The 25,066-nt window shown below is 48.4% G+C and overlaps 7 protein-coding genes across 7 annotated transcripts; 3 read left to right on the forward strand and 4 right to left on the reverse strand.

Annotated features, from left to right (window-relative positions):
* Positions 1-1,807: 1,807 nt before the first annotated feature.
* Positions 1,808-4,179, forward strand: I303_102860 (uncharacterized protein; the record flags this gene model as incomplete). Its single annotated transcript, XM_018406207.1, has 2 exons — positions 1,808-2,404; positions 2,458-4,179. The coding sequence occupies 2 exons, from the start codon at positions 1,808-1,810 to the stop codon at positions 4,177-4,179; spliced, it is 2,319 nt and encodes a 772-aa protein (XP_018264701.1).
* Positions 4,180-4,799: 620 nt separating this feature from the next.
* On the reverse strand, positions 4,800-6,079 carry I303_102861 (uncharacterized protein; the record flags this gene model as incomplete). The annotated part of the gene is made up of 2 exons (XM_018406208.1): positions 4,800-5,905; positions 5,965-6,079. The coding sequence occupies 2 exons, from the start codon at positions 6,077-6,079 to the stop codon at positions 4,800-4,802; spliced, it is 1,221 nt and encodes a 406-aa protein (XP_018264702.1).
* A 666-nt stretch (positions 6,080-6,745) lies between these two features.
* On the forward strand, positions 6,746-7,714 carry I303_102862 (uncharacterized protein; the record flags this gene model as incomplete). The annotated part of the gene is made up of 1 exon (XM_018406209.1): positions 6,746-7,714. The coding sequence occupies one exon, from the start codon at positions 6,746-6,748 to the stop codon at positions 7,712-7,714; it is 969 nt and encodes a 322-aa protein (XP_018264703.1).
* A 276-nt stretch (positions 7,715-7,990) lies between these two features.
* On the reverse strand, positions 7,991-9,911 carry I303_102863 (uncharacterized protein; the record flags this gene model as incomplete). Its single annotated transcript, XM_018406210.1, has 4 exons — positions 7,991-8,264; positions 8,326-8,348; positions 8,532-8,649; positions 8,749-9,911. The coding sequence occupies 4 exons, from the start codon at positions 9,909-9,911 to the stop codon at positions 7,991-7,993; spliced, it is 1,578 nt and encodes a 525-aa protein (XP_018264704.1).
* Positions 9,912-10,999: 1,088 nt separating this feature from the next.
* On the reverse strand, positions 11,000-14,428 carry I303_102864 (uncharacterized protein; the record flags this gene model as incomplete). Its single annotated transcript, XM_065968640.1, has 14 exons — positions 11,000-11,185; positions 11,260-11,756; positions 11,821-12,249; positions 12,305-12,532; positions 12,595-12,780; positions 12,840-12,970; positions 13,028-13,095; positions 13,162-13,272; positions 13,332-13,681; positions 13,735-13,805; positions 13,864-13,972; positions 14,028-14,108; positions 14,170-14,226; positions 14,308-14,428. 14 exons carry the CDS (start codon positions 14,426-14,428, stop codon positions 11,000-11,002), a joined length of 2,625 nt encoding a protein of 874 aa, XP_065824712.1.
* Positions 14,429-18,432: 4,004 nt separating this feature from the next.
* Positions 18,433-20,097, forward strand: I303_102865 (uncharacterized protein; the record flags this gene model as incomplete). The annotated part of the gene is made up of 2 exons (XM_018406212.2): positions 18,433-18,557; positions 18,615-20,097. 2 exons carry the CDS (start codon positions 18,433-18,435, stop codon positions 20,095-20,097), a joined length of 1,608 nt encoding a protein of 535 aa, XP_018264706.2.
* Positions 20,098-20,968: 871 nt separating this feature from the next.
* Positions 20,969-24,101, reverse strand: I303_102866 (uncharacterized protein; the record flags this gene model as incomplete). Its single annotated transcript, XM_018406213.1, has 2 exons — positions 20,969-23,960; positions 24,034-24,101. 2 exons carry the CDS (start codon positions 24,099-24,101, stop codon positions 20,969-20,971), a joined length of 3,060 nt encoding a protein of 1,019 aa, XP_018264707.1.
* Between the last annotated feature and the right edge of the window lie 965 nt (positions 24,102-25,066).

Below are 25,066 nucleotides of genomic sequence, written 5' to 3' on the forward strand. Positions count from 1 at the left end.
CCAACGGGTGAGGGATGAGGATTCGATGTTTACTTGTCCGCGAGTCATGTTGGTTGTCATGCCGAGATTTCCCTGAAAATCAACCAAAAATCAAAATCAGTCGCGCTCCTTCACCCTTGCTTGTGTTTCAAAATGCTCCGACAAAGTTGGATCGAGTATGTACTATGTTGGTTGAATGACAGCCTTACCCATCCAATGAAGATATATCCATTCTATTCTCTTGACTTGTCCTGATATTCCCATAACAAGCCAACTCGTCCTTTCCCTTTCCCTTTTCCACTTCTCTTCACGCGTCATTCGTCATTTTACAATCTTTCCAGCTTTCAACTTTCAACGCTCACTTGAAGTACACACTCGCTCTCTCCTACTCCGCTCATTGGGACATCGTGACCTAATTCATAACATAAGACTCACCTCGCTGTTATCACCACTCAACCTACCCATCAGTTGATCCGCTGTCACCGCACCACGAAGCTTCCATTTAGAACGCCTCCTTGGCTTTGCATTACGCCTCCGTTCCGGGAAATCAAGATTCAACCTATTTATCCACCAGTCCAATCTAGCTGGCAAGGGGCAGATCTACTCCATTTACAGCTGTAGCAGCCACTCGGATGCTTCCGGATCGGACTCACTCGTCACATTGTCGTTAGTAGCAGAGCGGTTCAACCTGTAAGTAATCCACTGTTCGCTCTATCAGATATTCAGGGTAACGTCATCTCGCAAGGAAATGAAATCAAGTTGACTGACTGCTGATTGACCTTGTTACCGAAAAACCTTGTCCATCCACCACTTCATTTCGTCTCATCCCATATCGCACTATCGTCTGATCTCCACATAATTCACCCGAACTTCCATCGGTATTCCTACGAACATTTCGTCATCTCCAGGGACTTAGCAAGTTGGTCGAAGAGCAGGGTAACTTGATTTTTGCTGGTTGAGTGAAGCAGGGTAAAATCCGGTAGTACTACTGTATCTAAGGAAAAAGCAGGCGCGACCAGCCTCACTCGCTCATTCACTCAACCTTCAATCTTTCAACTCGGACTACTCGACTTGACTTGATCATATCCTTCCTCGCTCTCGTCGAAATCACCAATTCGACCCCCGTCCTGTCTATTCACGCAGCCAACACCATCTTTTGGAAAACCACTACCCACTGGAAAAGCAACTCAAACTAGAATTCGCTGATTCTATTCACCCTCCTTTGCATCATTCAGTCCAACCTAAAACCTGTCTCAAGTCAACGCATTCAGGCTGCATTGCAATCCCGCCTTCTCTCATAGACTTATCTACGCTCCCAACGGATCTACCTGTCTGCCCCAGATCGCTTTCTCCCAGACAAACGAGGCGAGGTACCAATATCCGCCATACAGTCTCCGCATTCCGCGCCTAGTGCAGTAGTAACTGCTCACCCTGATTTGCGACGTCCGTATACCTGTCTACGTCTGGCACAAGATTCAGAGTCTATGCAGGCGTGTATAGCTAAGGCTATCTTACCTTTACCTGTCAGTATTTGTTTCAGATTATCCCCAACGTTTTGTCATGATGTCTTTTATCCGTTCCTACCATACTCCACTATCCCGCTGCTGAGGAAAGATTTCCTCTCCCAGTCATACATTACTTCCATGTCTCCATCATCAATATCGTCAACATTTGTCAATGAGGTGACGATGGTCTTGACTGACACTATTCATCATCGGCCTTTTCCTGATAGGACAACGACTCCCCTCAACAGTCCGGAAGACCATTCCTGTGACGGACATCATTCTGCGACGGAAGCTCTACCTAAGTCGAGTAACATCACGCTATCATGGACAGCTTCTCCTCTTCGCCCTTGGTGGAATCCTTCCCGTCATCTCGATTCCCATCGCCGATACCTTCACCAACTCAGACCGAGACTGACTTACCTATCGAGGTTGATCAATCATTCAACTCTTCCCTATCGTTCGGCGAAACATCGCCATGCTTTTCACCGACTCCAATGATGCCGCAGAAGGGCGCCATCTCTCCGATGCTTGGACAATCACAAACCAGCTTCCAATCCCCATCTCCGGTTTTCTCGTTGAAACCTCGCCGGCCTGATCCTGTACCGTTACAACGGCTGATTTTACCTTCACCTTCGAAGTCAGCGAGTATGGATCTCGATGATACGCTCAAGCCCTTGTCGGCCAGGCCCAGCCTAGGACAAGGCAGAACATTCGGGAGGGAGATCTCAGCAAACATCATGCAACGCTCAGCAGGACCAGCTACAACCAAAGCCAACAAAGGCAAGATGCTACCACCTAATATCCCTGAGGGTAAAAGCATGATGCGACCAAGAGGTGGGATTCCCATGCAGTGGACCTCATCCAATGAGGAGACAGGAAGACCCAAGCTAGGCATGCATGCTCAGCTATTCAGACGAGAGGTCAGTCAAACAGCTCGTGTTCGGGGCGAACTTACCGCTGACTGTTTTTTCAGACTGATCCCAATATGTCATCGCTCTCCCCATGCTCTGTGGCTTCGACTTCCGTCAGCGATGACTTTGGTATGGACATCGACTCTCCTGCCATGAAGTCACGTCGTCCGTCATCCCAGCAATCCCCCTCCTTCAGCGGGGCGGCTTCCTTCTCCGGCTCACCTGGATTAGGGTCCTTTTTCTGCGACTCTCCTGCCGCACCTTCCGCTCAAGCTCCGGCCAAGCGACGGTCTCTCGTCACTGGATCACCGGCATCTCCCTCGTCTGGTTCACCATCCGCCAAGCGCACTTCCCTTGGTCTAGGTCTGAATCGACCTGCACTTGACAAAACTGTCTCATCCAGCGCTATGCTGTTTGGCGCCGGACGTTCTAACACTGTCGCCGCTCGAAGAAATCCGACATTCAAGAGACCCGCTCTTGGTCCACTCAGCGCGGGACCTTCGGGTGAAAGCGGTCCACGAACAGCCTCTGCCACATCCGCGTTCCCAATCCTCTACGCTCCTCCTAAGACTACCCTTGGCGGAGGCAGCTCTGGGACTTTCCCCCGCAGCGCTATGGCGCCTATGCGAAGAGCTTTCTCGGTTTGCGATCAGAATAAGATGCACGAGATGGAGGAAGACGAAAGCGAATATGAAGCATCGCCATCCATGGCTGGAACTCAGGCAGAGTATATGAGAAGATACGGTGCTCGAGCAATGCCCAAGGTTGACGGTTCACCCGGATTCAAGCCTGTCAGAGCATCCATCGCTACCTCTGGTCAAGGCATGGCTAGTCCTGCGAGTAACAAGGGGAAACAAAAGGTCAGCCCGTACGGTCCTGGAGGATTGCCTGGTTTTGGAGACAATGAGATGGACGGAAAAATTTTACCTTGTCACAAGGTAAAAGAAGATGGTCTGGTCCGGATCACACCTGACACATTACAAGAATTGCTTGCCGGCAAATACTCGTCCAAAATCAGAAGACATCATATCATCGATTGTCGATTCGACTACGAATATGCAGGAGGACACATCGAAGGCGCTATCAATGTTAAATCCATGGATGCTTTAGACCAGTTGCTATTATCAGAGTCTACTGGTGTACACGCAGATGGAAATAAACTACCGGAACCTAGTCGCAGCGGTGAATTGGAGGAAGGTGAACAAGTGGTCCTAGTCTTTCACTGCGAATTCAGCGCCAAAAGAGCACCGACTTTCGCCAAACACCTTAGATCGCGAGATCGTCTAATCAATAACGCCCTCTACCCTAAGATCTATTATCCCGAGGTTTACATCTTAGAAGGCGGCTACTGCGGGTTTTACCAATCCCAACCTGATAGATGTCAAGGTGGATACACCCCTATGGACGACCCGAAACACTTTGAAAGGCGGAACTCCGACCTACACGACTTCCGAAAATTCAGCAGGACAAGATCTTTCACATACGGGGAACAGCCTACCCAACCTTCCCGAGCGGCTCCTCCATGTCCGCCACTCGCTTTTGCAGCTGCATCAGCCGCTACGGCTCGAAGGCACGGCATGACCATCACTGAAGAAGACCGTGAGCACGATTCATCTCCTTCGGGCGGTAATGGCTCGTCAAGCGATAACAACGAGAACTCTCCCTGTCCTCGAGTGGTTTCAATGGGTCAGCCTCCTATTTTTGGTTCCGCCAAGACCCGAGTTTTAGGGCGAGCGGGCTTCCACAGAGTAGCCTCATACGCTGGTACGGGAATTCGCAACTGAACGAACGACCCTTCCCAAAACCAATTTTCTTGCTCGCATCAACCCAATCATCCTTACCACTCGTTATCGATCAGAAACAAACGACTACTGTATCATACAACCGCTTCTTTCTTCTTTGCATTGCATTGCATTGCATAGCATCGCATGGCATGGCATAATTGCATTATTTCTCGTTACTTTTGGACACTATTTGCTGTTGCATATTCGCTTTCCTAACCTACTACTTTTTGGGCCGATCTTTGGTTCTTGTACATACTGCGAACACGCCTTTTAATCTGTTTACACTTGTTTGTCTGTTTCCTTGTGAAATATTGCAGAATATATATATACATACTGTAGCCTTAATTCGATACCAGAGTCATGCTTGATTTTTGGCTTTCATGCATTTTTCGCTATCCTACCTTGCTTGTCATGCTTTATCGTTTTCTTATCTTTGCAGCCACCCGTTCATGCTACCTTGCATTGGGAAAAAAGAGTACATATCGGTATACTATGATGTATGTATAATGCATGTGTCTTCGGTATACTCCTACATGATACATCGAATTTGTTTGCTGCCTACAATTATAACGCTGAGAATACAAAATCTGGAGCATTTGAGCCGAGTCGTGTTGGAGGTTCTACTCAAACCTCGCGACAACTTCATCCAGCTTTTTCTCCAGATCCAGCCCAATCAAGGTATCTAGCAACTTGACCAGCTGCTTGCTATCATTTCCACATAGCTCAGCTATATCCTTCGCATTCGCGGTCTCCTTGACTAGCCCTATCGACCTAGCGGAGTCGAGACACCTTTGATCGACATACGGGTACACTTCTTCCCATTGGCCCTGTATCCTTCTCAGGAAGATACTAACTCCCACCGGTCCGATACCTTTTAGCGATTTCAACATATCTCCTACTCTACCTTGGGCTTTCTCCGTATCCAAACCCTTTATCGCCTGTCTAATTCCCGCCAGCTCATCTTCTTCGTCTTCCGCATTCAGCCCTCTCACCCCCTGAGCAAACTCTACTAGCTGATCGGCTGTCTTCTCCTTATGCTGCGTCCGAGCAGCCCACATCGACTCCCTGAATCGGGTCTCATCCGCTTTTTGCAGTACTTCGAATTTCCCGAAATCGTAGGGCGGATTCAACAGAGTGGAGATGGTACGTATGCCCATCTTGTGCGAGAGCGGCTTGGAGAGTAATAAAGATGATAAGAGGATCTGGAATGGAGTCATGGGCGAATGGGGGTATCGTAAGAACCCCTCGGGCAATACGGCGGGGTGAGTTCGAGAGGCTTTGGCTTTTTGCGATTTGGAGGCAGGTGGTTTAGGTAGTGGATTCTCGGCGGTTTTGGGATCCTCAGGCGAAGTGTGTTTGGCCCAGTCGACTTCTCCGTACCCTCTATCCGGGGGCGGATTGGCATATTCTAACGCCTCGTCCGATAGAAGGTATTCCAACAGTTTGTCAGGGTTCTTGGACTTGATACGCGGTTTGACATCTTCGTCGTCTTTCGACTTGGACTTGCCTTTCCTAGATTTCTTCGAAGGTGTCTCGTTCTCTGGGTCTGGCTTAGTATTCTTCCCTTTTGCCTTTGGCTTAGACGTTGGCTCAGAGCCCACCTTCGATTTCGTCTTGCCCTTGCCTTTGGGATCAGCTAATTTGCCCGGAGACGATTTGTCATTGCTCTTCTTGCTCTTCTTCGGTGGTTCTGCATCTTCGTCTTCTTCCGATCGATATTCATCGTCTGATTGTAGGACAATGATCAGCTGTCCGCTCCATGCCAGTCTACTGAACGCGGCTCACCAAGTTCGCTCAGCGCACTACCGCTATCACTTGGACTGGTGGTGATGTCATCCGGTTCCTCCTCGTACTTCCGCTTGGAACCATTTGTACGTTTGGCTGCGGTTCTAGGTGCCATGGCTGTATGTCAGAGGTGATTGTGGACGATTGGGGGAATTCAATTGTATAAGATAAGAAGCTATGATGGACGTAGGATGACTGTATAAAACGCTTCTTCTGTATGGTGAGAGAGACTAGCGAGGGAAGTGAACAAGCATGGCATGATACATGTTCTAAGCTCTGGTAATGTTCTCAATGCCCACAACATTGAGCGATCGGACAACCCTACGTCATCCATGATTAGTAACCGGAATTGAAGATCGGCAAAAGTCTCTCAGGCACGCATCAAATTCCGTATCGGGACTCTCGCTGACTCTGCTCCATATGCATGGATGTGTTGAAATTGATGAGATCAGAAATTGCAGCGTGATTGAGAGGCAAGCTTGGCGCATCCACAGTGGGCACAATAAGTTGCAAGATCATCGAAACCTTAAGCGAGTGCAGCAGGAGGGAACATGCCCAAAGCCTTATCAAAATGGCAGGTCCAAGCTTGTCGTCTAGGCTGGAAGTCAGCCAGTCAAAAAAGAAAGACCGCCAATTTGGGGGTTTCCCACCTGAAAGCAATTCACCTTTTGGATACTACATGTATAAATGTAATCAGATTGCTGACATGCATCGCGGCTATATCTGACACAAATCGAAGAAATTCTCGAGCGAAATTTACAAGAAGAAAATACAAGACACAATGGCACCTTTCTCACCATTACCACCTTCACACGACCACATCACTCGGGCATTACAACCGCCTCGATTCCCCTTGTTATTCGGTCAAGCCAATCTAAGACAGCACGATCTCTCTCAAGCACCATCGAAGCCATCCCCCTCGCTTCAGCACGGCAGATCGCGACGACATACTTTCTTTCAGGGCGGACATCTCTCATTCGGGATACTTCTCTGCTTGTTCATTTCGACATTATGGTTGATCGCTGCATTCTCAGCAGCTCAGCTGAGTCTCTCTTTACCGTCGCCAAGCGATCTGGTGTATGTTGAAAGCGAGGGTCTCGCCGTGACCATGACGGAATCGGAAGCAAGTACATGGGGCGAAGTAGGCTTGTTCGAGCTGAGTGCATGGCGAAGAACGCGGGTCGGTCCTGTGGACAAAGAAGATAAGACTAGTCAGCGATGGAAGAGGAATGAGGCTGTTCTAGAGAGACTCAAAGAATCGAGATCGAAATCGAAGGCTCTGCCGTCAGTGGACTCACTACGACAAGCCACAACCACCTTTACGCCCTTCTTATCTGATCAGAAAGTTGGACAAGAACCCGTCGAGCCGATCGAACATTCGCAACTCCTCCTGCAGATGCCCTCGACCGGAAAGGTCGACCAGCTACTCTTGAAGCCCCAAGATCATATGTCATTACCTGACGCAAGTACCACCCAATTGACTCGCGATGACTTGATGGACAGAGCAACGCCCGATTTCGTTGCTATGATCGATGCGCTTGTCATGGAAAAAGCTGAAGATGTGCCGCACGAAGAGGTGCCAAATGACGGAGCATATCCTCTCGAAGCAGAGATGACCCAAGAAGACTCAAATCATGCGATACGAGAAGCAGTCCTCTCCCACTCGGCGGAAAACAGCGGCAAATTACTCGAAAGCCGCAGACATCACCGATATCACGAAGATGCACAGTATGTTGACGGAGGAATATAATGAGTTCACATCCGGCTCGAAAGCGACGCGAATCTTCTGAACCCGCGGAACCGGGTAGCAGGGCAAACAGACTCATAAAGCGCTCGTTGATGTATGAAATATTGGCACATGTAAAGACATTTTGTATCTCATACAGCTGATATGGCTGAAACTGTAGATTTATAGAGATATTGTGACACAGAAGATATGACTTCACCAAATCCACTCATGTTTTATCTGCACTCTTGACACGCAAGTCTAAAAGGCAATCTCTGCCGACTACTCCGAAGCTTCCTTTTACGCGAGGTGCAAGAGCTGCAGAGCACCTCTCCAACCCTCCCGTCGTCCTCTGGCAGTAGATGACGCTCTGTTCGGCGGCAAGTCCGCGTCCCACTCCACTTCATTTCCTTTGCTATTTTGCCTCGATTTTCTGGCTTGGGTTTTGCTCATCACTTTCCTGTATAGCCAGCCGAGGCCCTTCGGATGACTGATGAGATTGCCAGCTCTGCCTTCCCGTTGTTGTTGCTGGGTACCATCGCTGCTTGATGATGCGTCGGAAGCACTCGACCATCTACAGCATTCAAATTCACCATGATGTGTACGAAATCTAGTTTGAGCTCGGTCTTACTCACCCGTTTCGAAGTGAATCGTCACGCTTGGTGCAAGACCGAAGTGGGTTAGCGCTAACTGATTCTGATATTGCATGTCGCCGCAAAGTCCGCGAGGTTGGCCAGTATCGGAGATACGATCTCCTTTGACACTGTTCCCGTCGGCAGATAGCGTCAGAGTGCAGCTGGACAAGCTAGTTGTAGGAGACGATTGGGATGAAGGGACTTACAATTTCTTCACAAGCTATTGGTTTGCATCGCGAGCAGACTGCATGTCCATCTTTGCCGGACAACTGACCGTCTATTCTTCTGAGTGTGGCAGATTCTTTCTGTCCCATTTGCAGACAACTGATATGTACCCATCGATCAAGTCGTAAAATCAGCAAGACAGTCTTCGCATAGAATAGGTGGCGACTCTCGAGAAGCTGTACTGAGCTCAATACTCACGTATGACAGGTCACTCTGCTGGGGTCCAACATCAAGCAATACCCTCTATATGCTACTTTGTTGTACTCTTTCGTGACAGCTTCGCCTCTCTCGCTTTCCTCCCTCTCTGAGTACGCGTCCGCGACTTTGTCTGTATGCGCCGCCATCTCATCCCAATCTGGGGGGAAGAAGGCGACTGCGATTGGTGGTGATGCGTCCACCTGATCGCGTACCGTGAGGTTGGTATCGGATTCTACTCTGTCACCTTGACTATTCGTTATCATCAAATAGCGTTCGTGGCTGTTGGTAATCGAGAACGTCGAGCCGCTTGCTGAAGAAGAAAAAGACGATCGCGAGGAAGATCGACTGAAGGGCTGGACATCAGGATCGATTATTCGGAATGAGGGAGGTCTATAATCCTCTGCCATCGCATAGTGTCTGGGACCGGTATGATCTATTGGGAATTCCTCCAAAGTCTGCCTGAGGAAGACGTCTGTTGGTTGTGTGGTAACGATATTGGAAGCGATATTCCATTGGACTGGATTTACCCCCATCGTCTTTTCAGCTGGGTCTTGAAGGTCTGGTTTCGCTTTCGCTGCTAAGTCTTCCTCCGAGTCCGAGCCATAGATATAGAAAGCCGGTCTATGGCATCGTCTTTGTATCTGTATTTGTCTGTGGCATCTAGAACCCTTGGGCTTGATCCTCTCCCTCTCCCTGGACGTAGGCATTGACGAGAACCGTATTTCGGCAGGAGGTAAGAGTGGGTATCGCTTGTCTGTAGAGTATCTCTCCGTGGGGTCGGACGATCTTCGATAATCCGACGCAATCACTGATTTCAAAGCTTGGTCGACTTCGTTCAAGATTTCAGAGGCGTAGTAATTTCGATAAGCAAATACTGAGGTGTGATATAGCTGCCCTTCATTTAAAAATCCAGAATTCATCATTCTTGGTTCTGGTTCCACGTCTTCCTCTTCTGGGGAGTCAGGCTGCGCCGTGAAGTGTGGCAAGTCCCAAACGTGAGGATGTCGACTTCGCTTTTCTACGTGGGAAATGACTCCTTCAAGCTCATGTGGTAATGGCTCCGTCCTGTGCTCGGGGAGTTGGCATACACTTGCCTGATCACCTGAACCTGGTGGGAGGTATGGCCAAGGCGCAAATTCCGATTCAAGGATTGGAGGTGACATACTAAAGTTCATGAACGGTGAGTGATTGCTCGTCAGATTAGGGCCTTGAACAATCATGGATTTGATTTATCAGTGTATCTGGTCGTAGGACGATGAACGAAGATGGGGCGATTCCGTTATCGAAGTCAAGCGAAAAGAATAGGAATGAGAGAAAATGATTGCTGTGCGAAAATGAGTGGAATGCGAGAATATGAAGAGTGCGAAGAAGGGCGTACGAATCTTCATCAAGTCAAGCGATCGACGACGACATGATCCAGAACGAACGACGACCAGGCTTGCAGACCGACTGACGAAAGACATGTTCTTAACCTTAAAGGCTACTGATCATCACATATCGCTGACACTTGAAGCTCGGTCATACTGTATTGACCAATGTGCAAGGTGAGAGGTGGACTCGTCCTTCTGGGTCGTGTGTGCCTATCTTGGCTACATTCCTGGCACATGCACTTCGATTGCTCTTGCGAGAGCAATGGATGTACTGTACTGTTCTGTTCTGTTTCGGTGCTCCGAGAGGAAGGACGATGTTCTCAACCAATCCGAAAGCTTGAATCTAGCGCTAGGCAGAGTTGTTCGGTTCTTCAGTCTATTCATTTGCGTTCATCTACCCTGAGCAGTCGATCAGTCGATCACTTCAATTGTAGAAACAGCAGACGTCGCGAAGACGGCCGTCCACCCTTATACATCCGAAATCTTCTACTGAATAGTTGCGATCGATGATCTCGATCATTTTAGAGACAAGACAAGTCTCACCAGAAAGAAGACCTGCAGTCCAGAACCGCCACGAAGAGCTTGATACACAGCATTGCGTACGCTTCGATCACTCTCAGACGATCAGACGGTCGATCAATCAGACTTTCGAGGTTAGAATGATCGACGCAATCGGATCGGACTGAATTAGACATAAACAATGACATAACATCGATATACAGCATCGGCTTGGAAAACCAATATATGCACGTCGATAGATTCGTAATTTACATAAGTTCAGGTGTTAGGTGATGCAAGATGAAAGCATGATGTTGTCATCATGACAAGAACAGAGATCTAGTTGTCGCGCTTCGAATGAGATTTTGCCTATCGGGACAGGACTAGGCATCTATTACCATTGGCTCGTCCGCTGTTTTTCCAGGTGCATTGCCGTTGAGTACTGGATTGGCAGCTGTACTGCGAGCGGGACTGGAGAAGAAGTTGGACAAGGCATCGGCTGATGGGTTGGTCGGGGGTGCGCTAGCGGGATTCGATCCAGCGGCAGGCGGTGTCAAGCCCACCGAGATCTGTTCCGGAAAAATATCAATGTATCAGCTCAGACCGATTTGACTCAGCATCATCACGCAGCATGGCTACTGACCCAAGCGTCCGCCTTTACTTTCCACTGACTATCCTTGGTCTTTCCTTCTCTTATCGCGACTTCCTTCAGCTTAGCCTCTATAGCGGCCTTTGTAGCTATATTCTCGAACCGCTCTCTAAGTTGAGATACCAAATCTGGTTTGATCTTCTTACTTCCGTCTATCATCCTGTAAAGTTCGGGTAGATGCTCTTCCGGGAAAGCAACTTTCGGAGGTGGTCTGGATCGGGATGGTAATTGAGCTGGAGAGTCACCGTTTGCGACGGATGTCGGGGTATCGTAAACTGGTTTTGACGAGATTGACGAAGAGTTGGGTACTGATATGATCTTCTCGGGTACGTTCGTTGGCGGAGGCGGAGGAGGGGAGACTACGAGATCTGTGGAGAGGAGACAACGGACATTCAAGCTTATACCGATCGCTGTTGTACTGAACGATGCCTTGAAGGTCTGCGCCGGCTCAGGCGAGCAGTACGTGAAAGGATCGAAGGATGAAGGGGTATCTGATGTCTTGGCTTAGCTACGATATCCTCAACAAACGTGATCGATGGCTGATTGGCGGCTTACCATTGAGTAGTTGTATCCTATATCCCTCCAGTCCTTCCGAGCCTTCTTCGCCTATCCTTGACTCCCATACAGGTCCCTTCCACGTCGGAATCAACTTGACAACCTTCTTGGGGATATCTCGCGATTTCTTGACTACCTTCATAGGCAACCTGGCCTGTTCGGGTCCATTTAGGGAGCCAGTATCACCGTCGACAGGCGTAAATTCGACGTCTTCGGCATCATCAAGCCAATCATCAAACTCTCCCTCAGACTCTGAACCTTCCTCGTCGTCCTCATCCTCCTTGGCTTCTCCTTCACCGAAATCATCGACATCTTCTCCACCCTCATCATCCACCCAATCATCGCTGGAATCATACGAGTAGTCGAATATCGGGTCCTGGGCGAAGGGCGTACGTGGCCCAACGACGACTGACTTCTTGGTGAATGTGCCTATGCCAGCCACCTCAATTTATTGAGTTGCGATATCAGAATGCACGCCACTTACCACAATACGGTGGTCTGGCCTGCTGATCAAACGAAAGAGTTTTCCACGGAAATTTACGCCTGTCCTGTAGTTGACTAAGGACGGCGCGAGGATCTTCTGCGTCTTCCAGTGTACTGTATACTTCTGCGACAGAGCCACTAGGGGGCATGATCTTCAGACCCTTTGGCAGACGCGTCCGAGCGGCGCGAGATCGGTTTCCATGTTTCATCAAGTGATCATCAAGAAAGTCTGTTTTTCAGAAAGACAAGCCATCAGGACATACACTGTGCAAGTAGTTGAGACAAGCGCACCTCGAGCTTTCCAGCTGTTTACATCCGTCTCCTTGCGTTCTGACCATCCTGAAACGGTCGATTGGGGTGTGGATCTCCACTGATTGATCTCGGCGACATGTACATGGGGTCTTTGGTTCATCGGTCTGAACGCTCTGGCGTAATCACTTCCCCCTCCTTTGACAGGTGACACGCTACCTTTGAGGTCTATGTGCGAAAAGTCAAAATGCGTTCTTCGGATGCGACGAGAATGCTATGGGACTCACTCGAAGGTCCGGCCTCACTAGCCCGGCTGATAAGTGGAGTTGCGGGAGGCTTTGCCTTGAAGAAGCCCATCATAGTTTTGGCTTGCTTGGCAACTATCGCTGCCCTTCTTTCTTGTTCCTTCTCTTTAGCTCTTTTGGATGGGAGGTCTGACGTTAGCTCTGAAAGTATCGATGGCCGAGAAACTTACGCCTTCTTCTCGGCAACTTCGGCCTTCTTTGCCTCCCTCTCCTCCTTCTTCAGACGGGCTGCTTCTTCCTGCAACGTCGAAAGTGGACCTTCAGCTTTCGCGAATATGACGAGGCACAAGCAGAAGACACTCACTTCTTCGGGCGTCAATTTAGTCTTCTTGGTAGGCGAAGCGCTCCTGCCCCTTGACTCAACAGTGTTGGCTGTGCCTTCCCGGCTCTTTCTTCGACTGATCAGGGGCGATGCCTATAATCAAGGTCAGCGCAGACTCATCCACCCGACCGAATGCGGTAGTAATAGCTTACCTCTGGTTCCTCGATCTTGCTAGCCTTCTCCTTCACTTCCTTGGTCTGAGTTTTGTCCACCTTCTCTCCTTTGATCAATTCCAGTTTCTCGATATCGTCCAATCCAGTCAATATCCTCAAGCAGTCTTCCCTAGCCTGCTCCCTCTCCTTCCGCCTAGTTACTATCTCTTCGGTCTGTCCAGCCGGGAAATGCTGTTCGACATCATTTGCCTCCCAACAGCGTATCTGTAGAGCGGCTGGAATTTTGACGGTAGACGTTGAAGGGGAAAAGTCGGAAGGGACGAAGCCATAATGCTTCATGGTGAAGAATCTAGTTATCAAAGGAGCAATCACCTCATTGGGCAGCGGGTCTGCAACCAATGTCAGCACATCGTGCCCAGGCGCTTGTCGCGCGATATCTCACCTTGGCCCCCTTTCGTGAGCTCCAAAGCGGATTTGAGATGTTTGATGAAAAGCGATTCGTTGCTTGAAGTTCTGGTTTCGATGCAATCAGCTTGAACGGTAATGATAAGGTGATCATCTGGGAGCTTACAGTTCGTGTCCAGCCATGACTATCAGCCCATGAAACTCCTCTGGTATGCTGCTTATCTTGTTTCCAGCTTCCACTTCATCCAGCAGCCATCCTTCGAAATTGAGCAACTCTGCGAAATGAGATGATCAGCATGTCAAATTTATCTAAATCAACAAGGCGCTTACGTCTTCTGGGCAACTTTCGACTTGCAGGCTCTTGTTTGAAGATCAATTTCCTGCCTTTCAACTCGACCAGCGACGATGCAGCTGTTCCAGAATGCAACCCTTGATCAGCTGACGGCCTTAAGGGAATAGCAGGCCCGCTCACCTTCGATTTTTGCTTTCTTTTCCACTCCCTCATTCTCCTTGTCCTCGATGTTGATCACTAGGAAGAGCACATCAGTCTCCGTTCAATGGAGTGAATAAGCATGCAAGAGCGAAGCTTGACTACGGGTCAAAAGCTCACCTTCTTCGCCAGCCTTCCTCTTCAGCTCTCTGATCGGACTAGAATCCATTCGATACTGCGTGTTTTCCAGAGTCGTGTTCGGCGTCATGGGCTCCACTGAGCGATTGGTCTCATTAGTCATTGTCTCTTTGCCCTCCTGCACCAGCTGAGTGGGTATCGATGAATGACGGACCAGCGTCTGCAATGTAGACGAAATGACCAGTTGTCCAATCGTCCGTCCAATCAATCGGTTGACGCGTAGAATCCGACCAAAGTCAAAGAACATGAATTAAATTACCAAGACGCGTCCAGTCATCCCTGGTCTACTGTATGAGCGGAGATATACGGCGTTATGTTATTCTATCGTACGTGTCCAAGTAGCTGTGGCATAACTACAAGGCATGATTCCTTCAGTTTCAACCGACAAAGGAGCAGCGAAGCATGAAGGAATGGCGAAAGCCTCATAGTTGGTTGCATTGACCATGAGATGCTGTTGAGGTGCAACTTCGTCTGTGGTATAGCCTCGAATCGCGTTTGTAGAGACGGAATGATACGGTCACACAAGCCAGCAACCACGTCTTCCTATCATATGCTGCATACCATTTGTGGCCTGAATATCAGTCACCAGTACACAAAATCATCGGAAGAAAAGGCGCTTCCGCTGGCGGTGCTCGCCTAGGATGTCAGCGAGGCTGGAGTCTGACATGAGATCATTCAACCAGCGGATTTCGTTTGACTGACTCGTCCAGAATCTCTATATAGCCCCCGAGCTCAAGCTCAAGCGGCAAGACTAATGAACGAGGCTACGGAATCGACTTGCCGTTCGGTTTGGGTTCGTTCAGTTGATGCTCCTAGTTGCGCTAGGTCATGATACAGATATGGTCATGCATCGAACGGTGTTGTCTAGACGTCTACCTTCGGAGATAGACTAGCCGATCTAAGCACGAAGTCAGAAGATCGACTGGAAGCTCTGTTAGCTGTTAGCATCGATCAGACCGGCAATATTACGAGAACTCCTTCTTTTCTTCTGGATCCCTTATTCTGTGCGTACCTGTGACATCAACGTCTTCTTCAATACGAGTATGCTCAGAAGCTAAATGCGGGTTTGAGGGCTACCTAAAGACCATCCTTATGATGCTCGTATTGCATATGGCGATCATCAATCTCGGGATTCCAGACGCACTCGATACAGGCCAAATGATAAATTTCGATTGTAGAGCGTTCGATTGACCTAGTCGGTGATTGCCGAATGACGATGCATTGCGCACAAAAGGAATCCAGAAAAGGATGAAACGTCATGCATCGTCTTCCAGGATACCAAATGCATGCCTTCCTGCAGGGTCATCTGCGCCTGGGAGGGTGGTCAGTTTTCGGGAAGACCTTTGATGTAGGTGAGGTGGAAGCGACTAGGATGATGGCATACACACAATCGAATTGAACACAGGCGGCGTGTCAAAGCGGAATTTCCTTCGCCTAAATTTCAACTTTGCAAGATCCGTCGGCCGTCCCGATAAAATCTGAATAGCAACTGCAGCAGATATCTCCATCCTCGCGTATCAGATACGGATACCGAATTTTGGGGATCGGATTGCGCATATCAGTCGTTCGCTCGGAGCGCTAAACAGTTCAACTCAGAACACTTTTAGCAGTAAAGTGTGTGTGTCTCTCGTCTAACTCGTCAAATATAGCCGGCCGATCCCGTCCCTTTCCGAGAAAATACACGAACTTTGACGACGCCGAATGGATGCCAAGTCTGAAATATCGCATTTAAGGTTTCGGTTCGCCCTCACGTCCTAGATGTGTGCATACACACAAACGGGTCAGAAATCTGCATGAACGACTTATTGATGGTGAAACACAGAAGTTTGCATATAGTTCAGGTGCGACAAGTGGATACAAACACCTCTCCTTGAACTCATTTGGCGCAGGGCTTTGGGGATTGCAGATTCTCAATGGAACGTGGTCAGAGACAGCAGTACGGTACAGCGCACACATGCACGAATAGAGCAGACTACTACTGGTGTACGGCAAGCAGGTTGAGTCACGTCCACACCCATGCCGAGCTGAACGTTTGATTGGTTGTCATCACGGGTGAACCCTAATTGACATTTTCGAATATGAGGATCCCTTGTTTACGTGGACCAGCAGTTGGAGGATTGAAAGTTTTGGTTGGTCATTTTGGGTTATTTGGTTTTTCTTCTAGCACGTTTGCATTTGCCACTCATCTGTAGTACGTCATAATACCTATACTATGTACTGCACATGCAGGGAATTCGTTAAACCACGCTAATAACAAGCGTAATCCCCCGAGAAAAACTTAACGGGGCCTTGTAAGGGTAAACGATGTTACCCTGATACACTGGAATCTGTGTATCTGTATGGTGAGTTTTCATGACTACAGATCGCGTAAAATGTATGGGGAAATTCTTGAGTGAGTAATTTTATTAGTTATTTTTTCGACTCGTGCTTTCGTAGTCATTCAGAGTGCGGCATTTCGAGTGAGTACTCACCGTAGTGAAAGTTACAAAATCGATGGCGTGAGCCTTTGAGACTGTGAATGCATAATCGAGTAATCAGGTGCATCGCATCAGATCAACAAATTTCGCTCATGACATGAGGAATGAAAAACCGGGCAGCATACATAGACCGTAGACGTGATCAATCGAAAATATTACTAAATCCCATTATACATACAGTAGACCACCTTTTCCACTGTTACCACCATTCACTTTTGGTCGACACATCTTTCGCATTTACTCAATAATCAATCAATATCATCCATCCATTCATCGCATTACTCTCTCAAGAAACTGCTAGATACAGAGAGGACAGAGGAAGTAAGCCAAGGTGAGTTCATTTTTGATCGGTGAATTTCACGTGCTTTTTTTCGAGAACTCTCCTATTCCACTAAGAGAACGTGCGATGGTTCAAAGTGAAACAAACATTTTGTCTGTCAATCAATTTTGACATTTTTCTGGGATACCTGTATTTCACTTCTTGTTGCTTTGTTTAAAGGGTTGATTCATCCTCTTCCTTCTATTCCTCCACAGAGAAGACCACAGTCTCAACATTCCATGAGAAAGGAAATCATCCTCAATTCTCAATTGCTAAAAATGTCGACATAACCCTTATCATCTAATCGCATATAACCGCTCAGTCCCCGTCACATCCTCGCTTTCACTTTCTTCCAAAATTTCCACTCGCCTATCGTTCATCTTTGTTCTCCTTCAATTGAATACATATACAGCGGCGATCTTCTCGTGCTGATCATCAAGTCACCCACATCAACAGCATTGCATAGACACCAAGATCAATTCAACACTTCATCACCGGATCATTTTGATTTCGGCCGACATACTTGCCATCGCAAACCAAATTTCGATACTATTCATTTTCGCTTAGCTCCATCATCACACCCTTGGCATCACCTTATTGTCCATACTTCGACGATCAAATACAGGTGCGGCTGTTGTGACTACATCGCAGAAATTTAGAAGAGGAGGAAATAGACAACTGCACCCTGCCCCTCCCTCCTTTCTCAAAACGTCACACCCCCGAAACACGTTACCCACTGCAACAATCAAAACGTGTATCATACTTACTCCTCCATCTGCACCTCCCTTCATCCGTCCACTGGGCTTCTCATTGTCATCATCGAACATCGTATTCGTACACGGGTGATCGTTTGAAGCTCCTATTAGCCCCCTACCTTTTAGTCGCCCGGTCAACTGCTCTTTCTTCCCGTTCAGGTCGGACCCACAATCTTTAAACGGAGGTCAAAACGTTCGAGCTGGGTTTGAATCAGCTTTTAGGTTATCCTTCGATCGGAGTACTCGGAGTCCAGTCAACCTAGTAGAGTTTCGAGAGCCGCTTGAATATTGCGGTCTCGGTCTCTCGACGACACGGTATAAATAGGTGGCCCGGTCATTTTCTTTGTAAGTCACACTTCTATCATTCTGTGTCCCTCTTCACCACCAAAACACTCAAAAAAGTCCTTTTGAACCCCTCCAAAATACCCCCAAATTAGCTCGCCTGCTTCTATTCAAAAAATCGTTCAAAATTTCTCATTCGTGGCGAAAAAATATCCACCAATCTTCAGTCCGCCGTGCCATCCGTAATCAAATACACCTTGCTGACTTGCCAAAAATGCCTTCTCTCAATCAGTTTTGCCCAGACTGCGGTTTGCTTCGTGCATTCCCTCCACCAGTACTCGACACCATGTTCGAAGAAGATTTTGAGAGATGTTTCATCTGTGAAAAGGCTTGCAAAGGGTCAGTATCCCATTTTTCCCACCTTCCACCGAGCAATCATGCTGATGTCATCCATAGGCTTTATTGTTCCTCAGAGTGTCGACTTCGTGATCAAGGGACTGGCTCACCGGCTGTCCGAGCAAATCACGGTCCCGTGAAAATCACTTCACAGCTTCCCGCTGCTCTCAGTCCGCAAGTCAGAGCTACGCAGAACATCGGTCGATCACCTCGCGTAAGACCGACAAATCGAGGAAGCAGTTCGATATCTTCAGGATCTTCATCTGTTTCCTCTTCACCTCTGCAATCTCCTCAAACCAACCCCTCAGAAGTCGACTCACCCAAAAGGGACAATTTCGATCTTCCTCCTCCCGCTTACCCCACCAAGCAATTTGGCGCTCTTCCCGCTTCTGTTCCTCTCAAAATCCCTGCTCTGACCGCACGAGCCTCTCCGCTTGTCGCGCCAAGCCAAACACCCGGTTCCCACGGATCCACAATTTACCCAGCCGGAGCATCGATAGATACCCTTCGATTCGGTCGAAAGCCTTCTGCCGTCAACAGCGTGATATCGCCTAATGCTCTGATACCTAGATGTGCATGCGGCAAACCAGCCAATCACAGGGGTCGAGCGTCAAGCAAAGATCGAGCAGATCTAATGGACACCGGATTCTCTCGACTCAGCCTCGGGCCTTCTGTGGTGTCCGCCCCTCGCGCTCAAGAAGAACCTGGTCCAAGATCTGTGCGAATCGTGTCTGAGTCTTCGCTTCCTGGTAGGCCATATCATAGTGGATCAGGCACACCTGGCCAAACAACTCTTCCCCTTGGAATACCTTCCAGTCCTCAAGTCACAGCTTCGACCTCCTTCCTATCTCGATCACGATCCGACCCTATCCCAGGCTCGCCTGTCACTCAACGAAAGACTATCCCCGCTGTCCCGGGCCCTCCTCCCTTGATCACGAATGTCATCACCCCCAGCCATAGGGAATCGAGCGGGATGCCCTTATCACCTATCGTACCCACTCTGAGCCGACCTAGCAGGAGCAAGAATGCGCTAGACGTGGATGTGAATTCGCCCAGACGAGGTCGATCGAGGGAAAGGCAAGAACATCATGTGGGACAGATGACCTCGAATTTTGGTGGCCCAGCCGATAGGGAACAAGCACCATCGCGATCACGGACCCGACGGGAATCCAGGCGAAGAAGTGATTCTCGTGAGCGAGAAAGAGGGAGGGGCGGTAGTGGTAGACATTCTAGGGAAAGGCCTATCGAAGAAGTCGAAAGATCCGGCCAACGATCACCAATCTTACCGCCCATCCACCAGCAGCTCAACTCGTCACAAATCCTGCCTTCTTGGTCTAGACGCGCGTCTGAAGCGACCGCCGATAGACGACGGATCCTGGGTGAAGTAGCTCCGGCGATGAGAAGGACCGCTTCGGGAGGCAAGAAATCTCCGGTCTATGAAAGAGGAAGAGGCAGGGATGCGGATGAAGAAGAGAGGAAGAAAGAGGAACTCAATCGAGCAAGCAAACAACTCGGTCAGGTCTTCGGTGTCGCCGCTGGATAATAATACCCCTTGTCACCACAAAAGCAAAAATATCTCAACATATATCACTTCGGTCGAGAATAGCATCGTCATCATTCAAGTACAAACACAATTCCGATAGCAGCAACAACAACAACAACAACACAATCACCAACGGCACGAGGATTTACCTAGCATACAACCAACATATTCTCTTGAAGAAAAGAACAAGAACAAAAGTATATAGTCTCAACACACATGTTATAGCATTCAACTCACGTCAAACAAAGATAGCGTAGTACGCCTTTACAAAATATGCTTGTAGAATTAAACAATATCATTCATACAGTACAGTACAGTACTCGTACAACACAATACAATTCATACATACATACAAAAACAACACAATACAAAACAAAACAATGCATAACACATGTCACATGTACTTTCCCATGTTCCACTGCCAATTCTGCACTGCGCTTGGGTGAGCGAGTATTTAGGATACCTTAGCCAAGGTTCGACTATCGAGATTCAGTTATATTTCTTCCAGTCATTGATTTTGCATTGTTATCATTGTATCTACAGTATACATTCTTGCATTACTCACATATTCATCATCATATCACAATAACACAGTACAGTACGGCAGTATGGGACGATTGTCCCTCCCACGGATACATGGATAGATCTATCAGAGTGTCCTTGCTTTGGAGGGATCTTGCGGGGTTTTATCTAATCACATCTATCGTTTATTTAGTTATCTTCTTTGCCATCTACAAACGACAATATACAATATCTTGAATCTGCAATTCTGCACTTTACAATAAATCTACAAATTACATTTTACAGTTGAGTATGAGCATTAACAAGAGCGCTTCGCTAAATATGTCCACATGTTTACAACTATACCCGCCTAATGGCTGGTCACTCGAATATGGGGAACATGACTCCTCCTCCCCTTCCGTTCATCCTCATACCTCTCTTGCTGCTGTTGCTGCTCCTCGTGAACTCCGTGTCCTTTTATTTCATGGGAATATTGAGGATCTTCATTTTCATTAGTGTTATCGCAATCGTTGTCATTGTCGTTATCGTAGTCGCCATGATCTCCATCCTCGTCTTCGAAATGAATATAATACTCTTCAAACGGTATTCCATCCTCATCCTCATTTCCATACTGGTACTCATACTCGTACTCGTACTCACTCTCATCTTCATATCCTTGATGTTGATATATCTCTGGATCCCGAATTGAATCGACCTCCTGAACCTCAATTTCCATATCTTCCTCCTCTCCTTTTTCCTGATATCCAGTGTTGACATTAGAGGGATTCGCACTCGTCGTTGTCCGGTCATTGTCATGGCTATGTTCCTGGTCTGCTTCATGTGACTCGGCCACAGCCCCAGCGTGAGCTGCGGCCTCAGCTTCAGCTTGTAGCAATGATAAATACCTTTCCAACTGGAGTTGTCTCTGCGCAAGCAAATCCATACCCGTAGTTTCAGTCTCGTTTTCGTCTCCAGTATATGTTGAGCGTTTCGGTGAGATGGGTATGTTGGTGATAACAACCCTATCAGCGTCTTCGTTTGAGCCTTTACGTGCGCGTGTATTCGCAGTGGTAGCTGTGAGGATCTCAGATTGGCGATTCTTCTTCCTTACGAGACCATTCGCTTGATTCGGTCGATCCGCGCGATTCTCTTTATCCTGGTCCTTGTAATTCTTCATAGACTCCGATGTAGAGGTAGATTTATTCCGCTGTAGTAATTTTGCAGGTACGGATGTGGATCTGCCCATCTTACTCCTACTTTTGGTCGTAGTGGTACCTCTGTGTATTTCCCTTACACTTTGTTGACGATTGAGGTCTTTCGTTACTTTCTCTTCCAGTTGTGAAGATATGAAAGCTGCCATTCTGAGATCCTCCATCTCTTCTAAGTCTGGGCGTTGTTGTTTTTGCTGAGCGTCGACTTTCTGCCGTGCACTGTCTTCGGCCATCGAGTTGATCATACTTCGACTTTGTCTTTGCTTCCGTGGTGAGTGTGCTTCTTCATTATCCTGCTTAGGGCTAGACATCACCACTGCGCCCGCCGCACCTTCCGATATGATGGGTACACCTATGGGTGACACAGGTAGAGGTAGAGGCGCTACTTCCCCCTGATTGACCATCATCAACTTGATGAACTCCCTGACATCCTTGGTAGGCTGCAAACTCATCGTACGGCCTACCGCCGTTCTGAGCAAGTCATCCTTCTTAATTTCCACGAGGCTTGACGAAGGATGTCCTTGCGATTGAGCCCTCTTGCGCCGCGATTGGAATTTACTACTGGGTGTAGGGGAATCGTACGTTCCCCCAGTCCCGACGCCTGTGGCTAGGTCGGGTGAATCTGTCGAAGTGGAAGTGGAACAGCGCGAATGATCCAGCATATCCAATTCCATGTCTTGGGGAGGTGGCGTTGAGGGGTCCCGAGGAGTCTGGGGGAAAGACGAAGAGATGATTGATAAAGCGGATAAAGACGATATGCTCGATCGAGCTGAGGCGGTAGTGTAGTCGGCTGAACACGTTGATGAATGGCTAGAACCTGAAGAAGAAGTGTCGGATACTACGGACTGCCTATTACTTTCTTCAACTTCAACCTCAACCTCAACCTCTAGGGGATACCTATCCGCGTAGACGGTCTTTTGTTGGGTGCTCTGGTCATTGAGGGTGGGTTGATCGATGGCGATGGACCCCAATGATTCTTCTTCGGCCTCTTCTTCGATCATCTCTAAAGTAGGAGCGATGGAGCTTCTCGGCGAAGGCGCTGGTACCTCATGTTCAACTTCGACTTCTTCTTCCTCTGAATCCTCTGGCTCCAAGACGTAGTGCACCTCGCTTTGTGCTTCAGGCTGGTGCAGGGCAGCTACCATGAATCTTGGGGGAGGTAACGTACTGTGCCGTCTTTGGCTCGCTCCATCCTCAGCGTAGTATCTCTCTTCCTCTGTCGTTGAGCTGATTTGCTGTTGGACAGTATCGACAAAGCTGACCCGCCTGCTTCCGTTAGCGCTCGGCGCTCCTGGCGGTCTTTTGTACGATATGAAGCTCCATCTCAACTCGGCATGATCATTCTCATCATCATCATCCTGCTCGTCCAACCGACCGGTCGCATTCGAGCTTGATTTCGATCTGGGCTTCAGACCCTTTTCAACCACATTGGAAGCGTTGAACATCTCTGAGGTGAATGATTTCTCATCGGAATCTCTTTCCCTCCTTTTCCCGTACATTCCATTTACGTTCTGATCGTTCAGGCGTTTTCTTCGATAATGAATACCCATCCATCCTGCTACTCCGAGAACTAATAATCCTAGAACGACTGATAAAGCGATTGAAGGGCCCAGTAGATCCACATGGTGTGATTGAGATGGTGGTTGTGTGGTTTCTGAGGCTGAGGATGGGATTACTGGAGAGGATGGTATGATAGGTGAGGAAGAGGCTGCCAGAGTCGGACTTGAAGTAGTTGTAGGCGATGAAGAGGCGATTACAACGGGCTGATTCATACGGTTTAAAGGATCGTTAGAGCTCAATCCAAAATTACGCCTATCCAAAGAACGCTTCTTCATCTGACGCATCAGGTGTTGGGTCGGATTGATATTGACCAGGTCCAAATCCAGCTGTGGAGAGTTCACGGGTATGACGCCAGAGCCCTGATTCGCGTTTGGTGTGTTTGAGGATGTCGGAGGGATGTAGAGTGGGTTGGTCGATGTCTTATCGTAGATGGTCGGGGACAAGGTGTGCGAAGGCGCCGAGACAAACCGTTTGCCGACGCCCAAAGAGCGTGGACCGCGGGGGAGCCGCTCGGGTATGAGGACGCTGTATGCTGGGTGAGTCGATCTTGAGGAAAATTTGTTGGTGCCAGTATCCGAGTTGGCGCCGTCGCTAGAAGATGAGATGGTCAAAATTGGCTGGGTCCATATGATCGAACGGACTAAGAGGAGCAATCGAGACTTACTAGGTGATACTAGAAGAAGATTTATCGAGCGGAAACGAGCCAAGCCCAAGGCCTATTCCACCAGACATATTGGCCAGCTCCCTTTTCCAGTTTCAGTCCAGTCAGACGATAAGAGACAAGGCCACAAGGACAGGTAAAAGAAGAGCGAAATCGAATATCAGGTCAATATGAGCGGAGCACGGCCCCAAAGAGGAGCGAAAGAGAAGAAAAGAAAGTTTAGTGAAGTCTATCCGATAAATAGAAAGTCAGTCGATGTGCAATAGAGAAGAAAGGGTGAACCAACCAACAAGAGGGGAAAAAGGAGAACGAACAGAAAGAACGGTACGTTGCATTTTGCGAATGTGAGCATTAGTATCATGATATGTCAGTCAACACCGTCCCAGGCTCTTCTGTTGATTGATGAATATTCACAAGCTAAGCCACCGACGAGATTGCGATAACAACCGTTCGAGCTTGATGATCCGCCTTCCCGGTTGCATGGGATCTGTGCGCTAGTGTATCTGCATAGACGGGGCTGCATAGCAAGATCGAATGATTGGTCCAGTAGATTGGTCGAGTCGTACGCAGTCATACTTGCAATGTCTTATCAGCTGTAAGTAGATCCTCGGAGGGTTGACGAAAGATTTCGCTCGCGAGTTACATGTCATTGTCGCTTGCCGGGATTAATCAAGCTTAAACCGATAAAAGGCCGCACAGTCGATATTCGCACGGGATGACGATAGTAATGCACGTCGCCGCATGCAGGCTTCCGCCGACATATTAGCTGCGTTACACGTCCAGTCTTTCGCCTGGTATATCGCAGGAGTCGAAAAGGATCCGGACTCCATCAGCCCGACGGTGAGAGAGGGTCCAATCGTGGTGCCTGTCGTGTGTACCATATGGGCTCAATGGATAAAGTGATGACGACAACACTAAAAGTCTAATCAGCTTGACTAAGCGTCTATTTGGGTGCAGACAACGAGATACCCGAGATAACGTTTTGATCAATCTACTCGAAAACTATATTACATTTCTATTCTCTGAAGACTGCGAC

This window comes from Kwoniella dejecticola, chromosome 3 (genome assembly GCF_000512565.2).
Source record: "Kwoniella dejecticola CBS 10117 chromosome 3, complete sequence".
In the NCBI taxonomy this organism is placed as follows: Eukaryota; Fungi; Basidiomycota; class Tremellomycetes; order Tremellales; family Cryptococcaceae; genus Kwoniella; species Kwoniella dejecticola.